This window comes from Cryptotermes secundus, unplaced genomic scaffold (assembly GCF_002891405.2).
Source record: "Cryptotermes secundus unplaced genomic scaffold, Csec_1.0 scaffold110, whole genome shotgun sequence".
Taxonomy (NCBI): domain Eukaryota; kingdom Metazoa; phylum Arthropoda; class Insecta; order Blattodea; family Kalotermitidae; genus Cryptotermes; species Cryptotermes secundus.
Genome location: NW_019742550.1, coordinates 132,324 through 147,209, shown reverse-complemented (window position 1 = coordinate 147,209; position 14,886 = coordinate 132,324). Strand labels below are relative to the sequence as shown.

Here is a 14,886-nt window from a genome sequence, read left to right as displayed (position 1 = left end):
GGGCAGATCAGTCGGGCCTGCCCATATTTATACAGTGCTACAGTCTGTCAGTCCTTCTGTGGTCACTGATCTTCATTGCATAGGTGTCGGCCGTGCCATAGCTAAAGTAGTTAGTCGCTGGCTTCCCACCGCGGCAGCCCAGGTTCAAACCCAGGTCTGGTCAAGTGGTGTGGTGGACAAAGTGGCGCTGAGGTAGGTTTCCTCCGAGTACTTGGGTTTTCCCTGCCAATCTTCATTCCACCAAATCACCCGGGGCAGGTACAATAGGCCAATCAGTGGCCACCGTGCCAAGTGGACCCAAATGGACTCCGCCCTCCACTGTGCGAATTAAAAAAAACAAAATTAGCATAGGTGTCACTGTACTCAGTGAGTTCTTCCAACTCTTGCAATTCAGGGTTAGGGTCAGCCCTTCCCGTGATGACAGCACATGGTGGGAGGGCCTTAACGTGTATGCCACTGTTCTCCCTTATCCGCTGGCAACCACTAATTTCATGATGGCTGGCCATCCCTCCTATCCACCTGTCTTTTTCTCAGTTGCCATTCGTACCTTCTTGCTTGTTCCCATGTCTCTTGGAGGCTGCTCTTGTTTCTCCCACCAGTCGTCATTTTCTGCCTCCCTTCTAAAGGTGGCCTGGCTCCCAACTCCAGCACACTGATCATGATTGGTCTCCTCGCCTGGTTGGGGGGCAATCGGCTCACCCAGAATGTCCTGGCACTCATTATTTTTGGGACAGGCTGATAGGAGCACAGCCTACAACTCAAAGGCCTGCCTGAGAGCCTCCTTCACCTTTCTCTCTCCTCCCAGCAGCAGCTGTATTCTCATGGTGGGGCCTTCTACCCAGTCTGTGATTGCCTTGCTTGCTATGTGGTCCTCTGGTAATGTGAAACAGGTGCTGTGGACCAGCTGCTTGACAGCTGTGGCAAGTTCCTGCAAGGATCCTCTGGCACCCTGGGTCCTCGATTTTAGATGACTGCGATATGTAGCAGCCAGGGGCTGGTCCCTGAAGTGGTCTTCCAGGGCCTCGTGGATTTCTTCATAGATCACTCCTTTCAGGACTCCATGTAGCAAGTTCGTGGCTCTGCCCTGCAAGGTGGTGAAGAAGTATATGGATATCTCCTGGCACTTCCAGTAGTTGTGCTCTGCTCCAGTCTCGAACAGAGGCCGGAACACAGCCCATGATGTAGTCTCGTTAAATTTAGGTGGCATCGCCATGCCTGCACCAGTCCCTATTCCTCTTCCACACTCGGCCCCAGCCTCAAATTCTTTCAACTGTGGTCAGAATTCGCATCAGGCCACTTCAATCTCGGCTTCCATTCTTTCTTGACGTGCCACAAACTACCACCTTATTTGTTCAATATTTTTATAAATGATGTATGCGCCAAAATTCAGCATTCCAATTTTCTATTATTGCTGATGCTCCAGAGTCCTTTGTGGTATAGTGTGCAGAGTAGTGTAAATAACTGCAACATGATACTGATCTGAGGCAAAGTGGTGTACTGAAAATTATATGAAACTCACAACGTCCCTAAGACCAACATAATTTCTCTTTGTAAAACCAACAGCACTTATTTTAATTACTATATCGGTGATGTTTTAACTGCATCTGAAGAGGGTGTAAAAGGTCTCTGTGTAACGTAAAGAATAAACAGTATTTTCAATGTCATGTTGACTGCATACCGTATTTACGCATGTATAGGCCGCGTGCGTGTATAGGCCGCAGCACAATTTTCAGACAGAAATTATAGAAAAAATAATTTTCTTGGAATATTATTTCAGGAGTATTACACCCTGTATTACTAATTATGAACGTAATTTTTTTTAAATGAAGTGTGATTTCGAATATTTTGAATATAAGCCGCACCCCAGTTTTCCTCTTGAATTTTTGGCAAAAAATGTGCGGCCTATACATGCGTAAATACGGTATATGGGGTTTGTCCGGAAAGTTATGCAATTAAGTTTGTAAAAAAAATTCATTCAAGATATCGTTACAAACGTTTAACATTCTTCAAAGTACACCCCTTGGGCATCCACACACTTTTTCCAGCGACTTTTCCATGCACGGTACACATCCTGGAAGGCGACGACGGGGACCTCATTTAGAGCCTTTGTCATGGTGGTTTGGATCGCTTCAATGGTTCCAAAATGGGTTCCTTTCAGGGTGGTCTTGATCCTCGGGAACAAAAAGAAGTCTGCCAGAGCCAGGTCAGGACTGTAGGAGGGCTGGGGCAACGTTGCCAAGCTGTGCTTGGCCAGAAACTCCCAGACACGCAAAGCGGTGTGGCTGGGAGCGTTGTCATGGTGCAGCAGCCAAGTAGCAGTGATCTCCTTTCGAGTGCGGACGACCCTGTTTCTTAATCTGTCGAGCACTTCCACATAGTAGATAGCGTTGACAGTCTGCCCTTGGGGTACAAATTCTTTGTGGACCACACCCTTGGCATCGAAGAAGACAATGAGCATGGTTTTCACTTTCGATTTGCTCATTCTTGCCTTCTTGGGACAAGGGGACTCCAAGGTGTGCCATTCGGAACTTCAGCGCTTCATCTCTGGGTCGTACTCGAAGGCCTGTGTTTCGTTGCCGGTAATGACACTGTCCAAAAAATCAGGTTTGTTTTGCACACGTTCCAAAAGTTCACTCGTGATGGTCACTCAGTTGTTCTTGTGGTCATCAGTCAACAACTTGGGGACCAACTTGGCACACACTTTCCACATGTGCAAATCCTCAGTAACGATGCCATGCACAGTGGTATTCCGAATACTGAGAGTCTCTGCTATCATCCGAACACTCATTTGACAATCGGTATTTAAAAGATCACGAACACGAGACACATATTTGTCACTTTTGCTGGTTGACGGCCGTCCAGAGCGGGGGTCATCCTCCACCTCTTCCCAGCCATTTTTAAACAACTTCAACCACCTGGAGACTTCAGAGTCCCCATAGGCTTCCTGAATCATTTGGTGGGTGTTGGCGAGGCTTTTGTTCAGTTTAGCACAGAACCTGATCGCGTAACATTGTTCGATAGTTTTCTCCATTGCGCGTCGTGACACAGGCACTAACAGGAGGTTCATGGAAACAGCGATCCTGACGCTCCCAAAGCACAGAGCAGACTGAGCTTGGAAGCGTTGTGAAGCTTAAGAGCCCCCCCCCACCCCTTTCCCAACCGGTCCAAATGCACTGCAACCAGGAGAAGCGGCAGGAAAAAACAAATTGCATTACTTTCCAGACAGACCCTGTATTCTCATGCACTAAAGTTGCTAGATCAGGTGGCTTCATTATGTGCAATTTTCCTTTCCTCTAGAGCCTAACAGTTTATATGTTGCCTAAATTTGATTACAGCTGAATTATTACTCATCAACTGGAACAGCCTTACCATGAAAATTGTAACAAAATGGAAAATACACAAAAAACTAAGTTTGTGTTTACAATTAATTTAATTAGTCTGAGTCTCCTCAGATGTATAATTCAGTTTTTAATTGTTCAAAAATTAGAAAACTTTTTCCTTCCTTGATCTTATTTACTTGAATCTTACTTGTAGCTCATTATTTTGTTTCATTTTAATTTTTAGTTTTGTATTTATTTGCTCCCCTACAGTGCTTGCCTGTTACAGTTCTGCCGTTGGCAAATACTCAGAACAACTAAAGTGAGTTATCATCAACTGAAACAGCAGCAATAGCAGTATCTCCATGCCCATTTCACACATGTAGTTCCAATGGTTCACAAGTTATCACACTCCAACCAAAAGCTGAACAGAGACTTCAAGCAGCTGCCATTTTGTTTCACATTCTGCCAAACACAGAAGCTGCACATTTTTCAAAAACTCATTATCATACATTATTTCAGGATCCAATATTAAGTGTCATTAATGCTTCTCACTTCGCAGGTTCATGTGTCTGACACATTCTTTCTATCAACTGTAGGCAACTGAAAGTAGGAGCCTGGGATAACAATCAGTATCATGTTTCATGAAAACTGGTCAACTGGTTCAAAGTGAAAAGGGAAGGGGCAAACAGAATGACAGCATGGTGATGTTATATATGTACTTTCTTTAGAAGAAGAACATACACTAAAGATTGCAGCACTCAGCCTCCTGGTCCACATCTAAGTGTTGTTACAATATTGCAATAACATGATGAAGTTTAACAAGTTCATATTGTAACCTTACCCTTTCATCCTTCCCACTCCAAAACTGAGCCATGTGAAAGAAGATAAAAACATGGAACCGGCAAAGCTATGCTTGTCCTTAAGAACGACACTGTGAATGAACATGAAGGGGTATGAGGGTAAAGCGTCACTCATATGCAACTGACAGAATGCACTGCTGCTTTTCCCTTTCAGAAAAAGGGCCCCTGGTACCTACCAAATAGGAGGACAGGACAAATTTTTAATATAAGCAATTAATATCTTAACTGTTGACATCAAGCCCTAGTGCCATTGCCATCAAGGTGGTCAAGGGACAACTCTCAATGCCCTCGCCAAGAATCAAAACTTCAGATACCCAGTACATAGCTTGTCACTATACAGAGCATCAAGAGCTTATGATAAGATATAGAAAACAGAAATATTTCTTCCTTAATCAGGGCATCAACACTCACTCACTCACTCACTCACTAATATATATTCAGTCATAAACCCACTCATGCTCATACACACCCACAACTTATATACATATGACAAATGAAGATTTTAACTGTCATCGCTTACCTGACTACCAGATTCATCACTATTCTGAGTTGTTCTTGGAGGTGAACCACTCTTACGACGAATGCCTCGGTGTATTGTCCATTTCTGAAAAGAACATTCAAATGACACAGAATAAATGGACGCTATTTAATCACTAATATTATCTATGAATATAAATTCCTTGTTATTCTAACTTTGTTTTCTCACTCCTTGCCATCCTTGTGCAACTGTCTCAGCACAAAAGGATAAAACTAACACATCAACAAAAACATATACCAGAACCAAGAATATACTTGTAAAGTAACAAGAAGTGATCTCCTCAACAGGTGTCAAGTCATTCCTAGACAAGGAACAAATTCCTGATACTCAGTTACTCCATGCGTAACATATCACTGTGAGATCCACTTAGAATTTAATTATGAAATGTGTTTGAATGCTAGAGAACAGTGCATTCAACAGCTAATCTGAAACCACAGCAATGCAGATATCTATCTACGTACATGCGAATGAACATATTTTTCTTCAGCATTACCCATGTGCAAGTCATATTTTCTCACTGTAAAGCTGCAATACACACAATAACCCAACAACAAACCCTCCTTTCTACTGATTGTCCTAAACAGCAAATCATAAAAGTTGTAAATGCAAAAAATGCACCTCTTGGACAGATAATCCTGAGAAAACTATTAATTTTGCTGTTACATGCGTGGATTCAAGCCCAAGTCTACTTCTTTCCATATTCTTCTAACCATAAGGAAAGCACTGAGATCATATCGAGTATGTAATCATGGTCATAAAACCTGCTCTTAGGTCACAGTAATGATGTATGTAGGGTCCCACTTACAGATGTTAGAAATGTTACATGTAAGTAACCATCATGGAAAAAAAAGCTGTTCTTCAAATTGCAGTTCAAATTTTTCTGTACAGACAAAATACGAACTGAGATAAAAGAAGAGTACTGATAAACTGAACTGAAATGGGGAGGGGGAGGGAAAGAATGAATGAAGAATACACAACTGATGAAGACAGAAAGAAAATATTATTTTGCTGCATCCTGCTACACAGCACTTAGTATCAAATGTTACTGGCTCCACCATCTCACGTGCAACATGTCTTTCTATAAAACTTACAAAGGTTATTCTCACTTTAAAAGTTCTGCACATCAAATAACTTTCAAATGTTAAAAAGCTACAACTTTTAAAGTGAATAACCTTTAATAAGTGTTACGGAAAAATGTGTTGCACATGAAACAGTGGAACCAGTAACGTCTAACAGAAAGAAAAATATTGATAAAGGACTGCAGAAACACAAAAGGAAAAACAAGAAAGAGAAAGCATAAGAATATATTATTATTCTTTCACATTTAGTATCAGTATGACTGTACTGTACTTTCAGGGCTTTCAAACTATTGTGGTTATTTTCCTCAACAAAGTTCTTTTAATGAATTTCCTCTTGAAATTTCAATGTTAGTCATAACATAAACACTAAGAAGGGGAATCCTTATGGCTGCCTTCCACAATAAAGGTGTTTGTAATGTATAAGTAATTCACTGTTTTCAATAATTCTAAACACATTTCTGCATCTCCAGGCACATTTGAAACACAAAGTTTGTGCATTTGTGCCCATTTGTGCATTTATACAAGTATCACTACTACTATCTTCTCTCTAACCCTCTTACAATGTAACGCTGGAAAAGAGTACACAGGACTCTTAGCATCCCTTGCTATTTGCAATATAACAAGTATCTTCTGAATACTAATTTAAATGCATTATGTGAAAGCTTTATATTGATCGAATAACATCTATGAACAATTATTAAATCAATGATAATTAGCTCTGTAAAATTCTCCCATCCTGCCACTTTTCATCCTTCCTTCCATCCTGTTTGGTCTGGTTGCCACAGACCACATAAATACACAGGAACTTTCTAAAAAGACACTGCTGTTTTAATTTCATATAATTACCTAACTACATAGCAAACTTCACTGTATTTGGTGTCTCTGAGTTCAGTAGTCTCGGGGGGGGAATGACAATCACACTGGTGCATCACTGGCACCCATGACCATCTGCAGCTGGCATCAGAAATTCTGCACAACTGCAGCTGAAGTTTCTTCACTGATGCTAATTACTTCTGCTGAAATTTATTGTTTCAGTTGACTATGCAGACTGGTTTTGTAAACTGTGTCTTTTGAAAAGCCCAGTAATAGTAAACTTGTCCCTGTGCTTAACTAATTATGCACTACTACAAGAAGGCATATGGGGGAGTGGATGTACAGATCCACATTTTCTTGATCTTAACACTAGCCGGAGGTGAGTGGTCAGCTTCACACACCAGCCGCTTTACCCCTGGGGAAAAAGCCCCCGGTACGCACTGGACAGGAGGTTCAGTGGACCCCAGAGCCAGTCTGGACGAAGTGAAGAAAATTCTTGACCCTACCAGGACTCAAACTCCAACTCTTCGGATATCTAGCCCATAGCCAGTCACTATACCAACTATGTAAGAAACAAGAATGAGCACTGAGGACATACAACACTGCAGTGTGGCCAAGACTCATCCTGTTAAAAAATGTTTCTCCAAAATTCACACACATCAACTTGAAGAAATGTAAGAAATTTTCTTGAAAGGCATTTAGATAATAACCAGCAGTCACAGTATCATGGAAAACAATTGTTCTCACAACACCATTTGCTGAAAGAACACACCACACTGTCATCCAAAAACATTTTAGACACCAGAGATGACAACTTTCCTAGCTTTATTGGCCTCATGAAGGGCTGGCTGGATTTTAATTTTGTATGGAATCAGCTTCACATATTCTCAAATTATCTTGGATGCTGACGATGCTTCTAAGCTGAGTAGATGAGAAAGACATTTTCATAAACTTCCTGGGACCCCGCTTCAACACCAGCTTGACAATGTGTATGTTTTCTAGCATTCTGACAGACTTCTTCCTTATTAAAATCGGTCCCAGTCATTTGAAACTTGCTATCCAATCTGTTTATTGCAGACATACTTGGTGCTTTCCTGCACTCAAATTTCATCAGAACTCACAATAAATCATGAAAACACTAGTAATCTGGTAAAAATCCTTTCACTAAAAACACACCGTTCTACTGAGTATGCCAACTGATATCTGCAATTTCATTATGTTTCCACCAAGGCAGCACATTCTTTACTACTACCAAGCTCTGACACACCACTGCTAAAACTGGAGCACATCTGTGGAAAGACACCATATATCCTCCATTGTTTCACTGATAGGCAAATACAATTCAATGGAGAAGAGATATATTTGGCATTTACAAAACTTCTCAACAGGCAGAAAAAACAGGGTATCAATAATTAATAAGAATAACTGTTCCTTTCTTGCAGTGAAGAGATTAAAGTAAAAAGTAAAAAAGAAAAAAAAAAAGTAAAGCTATCCCTGTACCGGGCCATAAAGGCCCACTGGGTTCTGAGATGTTGAGGGTACCACATTATCTAAACAATCAGCTCAATGATGGCAATAAGGTTGTCAGCCGCTTTACCCCCCAGGAAAATTATTTAATTAATTCCTGGTGCTCATTTCTGTTAGAGGCTGAGTCGACGCCAGGGCCATAGTGTGGCTGGAAGGATTAGGTCAATTGAAAGAAATCCAATGACCTCATCGGGACTTGAACTTGTGACCTTCCTGCTTGTAGCATAGCCCCTCAACCACCTACGCTCCCGCTTGCCCCCCTAGAAGAAGTCAAAGTATCCTGTTATTATGTTTAGGGTCATCATGGTGGTGAACAATCATACTGTAGTCTGGGTACGACACTCTGTAGTCTTATAGGGGAGTAAAAATATTTGGGGGACATACACTGCATACTACACACTTCAATCTTCTATCCTGAATATGGAAACAGTGTGCTTCTCCAGAACTACAAAGTGCCATAACCCAGAAGACTATAATATGTCCTGTTACTGTTTTCACTGTTCATGAACTTTATTAAAAATGTGTTACGCCACACATTCATTCATATGACTGCTGCAATAAATAAGCAAATTCTGTGTTCCAGTATAGTTAATTTTAAGAAGACCTGTTTGTGGAACAAGAATTTGCCTATTCCTTAGACAAATGCTCAGTAATGTGCGCTAAAATATGACACATAATTAACACCAAAATAAATAATAGAAGCCAATATTAACTTAATATCAAAGTCAGTAACAAAAAAAGTAAGAACCTTCTCATCAGAATCCGAGTCAGTGTTTGAACCTAATTCTGATCCTACTTCACTGCCTTCTTCACGATGAACAGCCAATTTCCTTGCTTGTCGGTCCATCAAACTTGTTCGACTCCGCGTTTTCTTCCATGAGTAGTAGTACTTCACTAGGCTTGCTATAGATTTGTCTGGCAGCTGAAATATATGAATACTCAGACTAGTGAACAGTAAAGAACTAAAGAAATGAAAACAACAAACCCTTGGTTCTCAACACTATGTATCTGTGTGCATAAAATACTAAATTTTGGGAACAAAGTCTGGATATCTTACAGAACAATCAAATTAAGAAAATAAAAATGATTGCACACAATAACTCAGAACGTTGTTCACTGTTAACCAATCTCCAGTACAGGCTTCATATGATTTACACATTCATCCAATGACTATAACTGTCTTTCAGTCCTTAAGATTAATCCTTGAAAGAATTATGAATTGAAACACTATATGAAAATACACAACTATACACAAAAACAAAATGTACTTCTTACCATTTGCCTAATCCTATGAAAGCTCTTCCCATGAAACTGAAAAGCTTGTTCAAATAATACTTTATCCTCAACTGTCCATTCATCCGGAAAAGGTGTGAAGTTGGCAAGATCCAATATTGCCCGTTCGAGATCATGTTTATGCCAGAACAGCATCCCAAGAGCCTGTTCTCCATTGTAACCATACTTCTCTTTCGCAAGTGATATATATTCATCCACTGGAACAAAGATAATTTCAAATCACTACAGCAAAGAGGAATTATTAAATGTGCACCTCCCGCATCACAATCCATAATCAAATGCTTTAATCAAAACAAGGAAAAAAAAGACAAAAAATGTGTATTCCAAACCAAGTTCATACTGTTTTCCAAACGTATTCTTTGCAATTTTACATATTTCATAGATCTTGATGTTTATCCATTGCTGATATAAAATTTTTGTTGGTCCTACACCATACTGTCAGTACTGAGACTATACAATGTCAGACGACAGGGTGATTAAAGAATAAGGAGCTGATGGCATAAGAATTGTGCAGGGGAAACCAAAGTACTTAGATAAAACAAACACCAGTCCTTTATACAATACAAATCCACCATGATCTGATCTGGGATCAAACCTGGGTTGCAGCAGTGGAAAGCATACAACTGCCACTCAAGAGGAGGCATGGATAACACAGAACTATTACTTCTCATATGAGTTAAAACAAAAAGGAAATGTGGGAATGCTGAATGTTGCAAATGTCTTGTCTGTGATCACAGTGTAACTTGTAAATATGACAATGAGCCATCTGCGTAGTCAGCATACTCCAACCAATGTGGCACTGAATGAAGGTTCTGCTTACTCATAGCTCTTTGTCATAAGGCATGAACTCTTAATCTCTTGCAATAAGGTATGGTGAACTCCCAGTTTTCCAGTGTCAAAGCATCAAAATTCTCAACTGGCAAAAATTTCAATGAAAACATACCATTCTCAGCAAGTTATTCAAAAAGCAAACTTTCATGTGCATCATGCAGCAGTTTTCTCCATAGCACTACCTGCTGTCACCTCTGACACAGCTGCCATTACAGTAAGCATTAGTTCAATTCTGTAATCATGTTACAGAATATCAGGAATGTTTCAACCATTACTCCATTATGCCACCTAGGACTCCAATGAAGGAAGCAATGCAAAAACACGTTGTTTTCTCTTGGAATTACCAAGTATTTGGACTTTGTCCATTACCCAGTACTCTCCAAAGAACAAATTCTTTTGAGTACCAGACAACAGACAAAGTACAAAAACTTAGTAATTCACTTTTGATTTGTTTCATTCTGGTCCATCACATTAACAATTATAAATGCAAACCACTCCGTCCAATGTGACATATAAGTTTTTACTACGTAAGGGAGATAAGTTTTAACGTAGTAAAAACTTATATGTCACATTGGACAGAGTGGTTTGTATTTACATGTATATTAGTAATTCACACTATTAAACACTATCATCAGAATTCCTTACATCGGACATGGTGTTCAGACTTTGTGCAGAGTTTCTGCAAGAGCTTTCATGCAACTGACAGATTCATGTGACCAGCAAACTTCAATCCCCATTCATGGTAGATAACAGAAAACTTACAGCTATTTCCAGCAATATAATCCTTGCCTGCTGAAGCTCTGCACAAAAAAATAACATCACTAAGTGTTTCAAGACAGAATGCATCACAAAACTTCTTTGCATACTGCGAGATATGCTTGAAGGCAGAGGAAGGTACTTCAGCAGTTACAAAATAAGGACAGTCTGTGCCACATGTAGCAAAAAACCGTGCACAGTGGGGTCTATGCTTGAGCAATAAATGACTGCTGTGCTATCACAAATAATGTGTTTCCATCTCAACTGAAAACTACACAAATTTACTCCTCAATTCAAATGACAGCTTTTCTTCCACACTGTCGTAAAAGCAGAAACATGGACAGCCCACAGATGATAATATACATGCTTAATACTCCCATTCTTCCTTCAGATTTGGTTGCTTTCCTTGACAGGATCACACTATATCATAGCTAAAACCTCATAGCAGTTGTCTAATGTTAGCAACTAGACAAAGAGCCACAAAAGTGCACTTGGTATAGCAACTGGCTATGGGCTGGATGGCCAAGGAGTCAAGAGTTCACATCATGGTAGGAACAACATTTCTGTCCTCTTCACATCATCCAGACCAGCTTCTGGGGCCCACTCAGTCCTCCTATCCAATGGGTACCTGGAGCTCTTTCCCCGAGAGTAAAGCGGCCTCCAACTAGTACCGAGGTCAAGATTACGTGAATTAATACATCCACTCACCCATGTCTTCATGACGTAATGCTTAAACAGCCAGGAACAGGACCAACTTTACCTTTTTTTTACCTTAGTGACTATACATGGGGTTTGGATTGGTAACTGGATTTATTGAACTCCTATAACTCGTAGCTACAGGTACTTATGGGGCACGCAGTAGCGTAGTTGGTTGAGGCACTATGCTACGAGTACAATCCAGAAAGTTATGGGATTGAATCCTGATGAGGTGGATTTTTTTCAATTTACCTAATTCCTCCAGCCGCACTATGGCCCTGGGGTCGACTCAGCCTCTAACAGAAATGAGTACCAGGAATACTACTGAGGGTAAAGGGTGGCCGGCGCATAGAGGTGACATCACCGCCCTATTGCCGATCTACACATTTGTCAACAAATCACTGACATACATGCTGTCTCAGTCTGGACTCATATAACTTGTAACTATAAGTACTTATAATGCTATTGCCGATCTACACATTTNACCTCACCGCCATCTGTGAGCCAATTTCTAGAAAATGTGGGACCCTCAACATCTCCCAACCCTATAGGCCTCCACAGCCTGTTACAGGGATACCTTTACTTTTTTTACAGGTACTTATAACACTATCGCCAATCTACACATGTCAACAAATCACTGACATACAATGTTGTCTCAGTGTTATAGTCTTCACTAGCCATTGTTCAGTTACAGATCTCAACAATGGACATTCTTCTGCTCACATGCTTATGTCATTGCCGGTTGGCTAATGTCTCACAACTAGCCCTCAACTGGCCATTCACTCACTGTGAGTAACTGTGACTAGGCTGACAGCCTCATTCTGTAACCTCAGTGCAGAAAGCACAGGATACACCCAATCCAGCAATCTCCTCTATTGTTGCGTGTATTCACTGTCATGAAAACATGTTTACCCAGCTGTCACCACACAATGGAGCATGTAATCATGTCGCAATATTGAACCGACTAAAAAATTAAAGTATACACAAATAATTAAAAAACATACGGATAGATGATTTTAAGCGAATCCAAAAATTTTAAATTACCTGCACATACAGCAGCTGCTACTATACATGTTTGTAAGAACACATAGTACAAGGGTCATGCCAAAAGCAGGCGCAACTTCACTACTGTACAGGGTGTGTCCGAAATACCCCAACAGATTTTTAAATGCAATTACTATCTTTTCCGCTATGCAACATTTCAATACTAATATTCGTCATGTAGCGTGCTCTTTGGAGTTGTGATGAGATGGAGTACTGGTTACTGCAACATCACAATGTGGCTGTGGAACTGTTTATTAAAACAGAGTTGACTAAAACTATAAAGCAGGTTTCTGACTACTGTCTCAATACTGTACTATTTGGGGTACTTAAATGGCATCGAGAAGGATCAGTGAAGGTCAGTGAACCTCAGAACATCCGCGTTCAATGTGCACACCTAACAATGTGGTGCGAGTAAGAGAAGCCACGTTGCAGTCCCCACCAGTCAGGTTGTTGGCAAGCTCTCGCACTTGGCTTAAAGGGCAGTAGCGTTCAGAAAATTCTGCACCAAGATTTGCATTAACAGCCTTGCAAAGTTCGAGCTGCCCAGGAACTCAGTGAACACGAAAAGGTAAACCAACTTCAATTTTATAATCAATTCCTGAACTTGTGAACAGCTGCAATAATGTGAACTAATTATTGATGTCAGATGAGACCCAACTTCCAAATATCAGGTTATGTGAATAAATAAACTGTCAGTTTTGGGCTGCAAATAACCCATGTGAACTTCACCAATGCTCTTGCATAGTGCGAAAGTGAAAGTGTGGTGTGCTATTTCTTCTAGAGGCATTATTGGTCCCTATTTCTTTGAGGATGAGGAGGGACAACTGTATCAATGCGGAACAGTACATGGCCATGCTGGAAACATTACTGCAAAACAAATTAAATCGTCAGCTTAATGCACTGTGGTTTCAACATGATGGAGCAAGTGCTCACTCAGCATGGTTTTCCTTCGCAGTTCTGAGGGAGATGTTTCCAGGAAGACTCATTTCTTGTTTCTGGAGCACCAACTGACCCAGCTGCTTGCCTGATCTTTTGGCATCAGGTTAATTTATTTGGGGATATGTCAAAAGCAAGGTGTATGAAACATGTCCTGCCAATATTGATGACTTTAAACAGCAAATTCAAGAGTGAATTCAAGGAATTCCTAATGAAATCCTACAATATGTTACAGCATCCATGCTGTCTCAACTGCAGGTGTGGTGAACAACAAGGCAGTCACAGCGAAGGTATCATATTCAAATAAAAATCCTAAAAAATCTCAATGGAAATAGAAATGTATCTATGTGTTAAGAAATTGTTTCACCTTGCTTTGAGAAGTTATTTCATTTAAAAAACTGTCGAGTGTTTCTGGCACACCTTGTATGTTTTCTTGATGTAAAAAGACTAGGGGTTACATGGTCCTTAGCTTATATGTTTGCTGCAATCTGAAATACATGTACAGTGCATGTGCACCGATACTTTTTAATGTATTTGTATCAAAGAAGTGTTGTTTACCAAGTCTCATGAAAAATCTGTCAAAAGACATACAAGATACATAAGAAAAAAGTTAATTTAGATTGACCCTGGCCCTCAAACAGAACCAGTACCTAACCAAAATAATGGTAAAAGGTAAAGCTGTCCCTGTGGTTAGTTAATTAAGCATCACACAATGAAGATGTATTGGGGAATGCAGCTATGGCTAGATGAGCACCAGATGTGCGTGAGTGGTCAGCTTCATGGTCCAGCCACATTACCCACCAAGAAAGAGCCCCAGTAACTACCGGATAGCAGGGTGGTTGGGCCAAGAGCTGGTCTGGACACTGGAGAAGAGAAAAGCCCTTGCTGGGAATTCAACCCTGGCTGTCCAGCCCGTCACTGTACTGACTGAATTATCCTAGTTTGTAATCAAAATATAAATGACTTAAAATTTAACACACGTCTACCATACAGACTTTCAACTGAACTGGTCAAGTAGTTAGGATGCTATGAGACAGGTAACAGTAAAGCTGTCCCTATGTTTAAACATCACTCATTAAAAATGTATGGTGGAATGGCACTAAGATCCACAACATTACTTCAGTACATGACGGAAGTTGTGTAGCCAAGCTTCACACGCCAACCTCTTTATCCAAATAAAAAGTGCCTCCGGT

The 14,886-nt window shown here is 40.5% G+C and overlaps 1 protein-coding gene across 3 annotated transcripts in view; it reads right to left on the bottom strand.

Moving 5' to 3' along the window:
* LOC111873261 (REST corepressor) overlaps positions 1-14,886 on the bottom strand; it is a 54,821-nt gene that overhangs the window by 31,211 nt on the left and 8,724 nt on the right. For all 3 annotated transcript variants that reach the window (XM_023867821.2, XM_023867824.2, XM_023867822.2), the window contains exons 5-7: positions 9,413-9,627; positions 8,886-9,059; positions 4,701-4,784 (exon numbers count right to left, since the gene is read on the bottom strand). In XM_023867821.2, the coding sequence (XP_023723589.1) occupies positions 4,701-4,784; positions 8,886-9,059; positions 9,413-9,627 (473 nt within the window). The remainder of the gene's footprint in view (positions 1-4,700; positions 4,785-8,885; positions 9,060-9,412; positions 9,628-14,886) is intronic.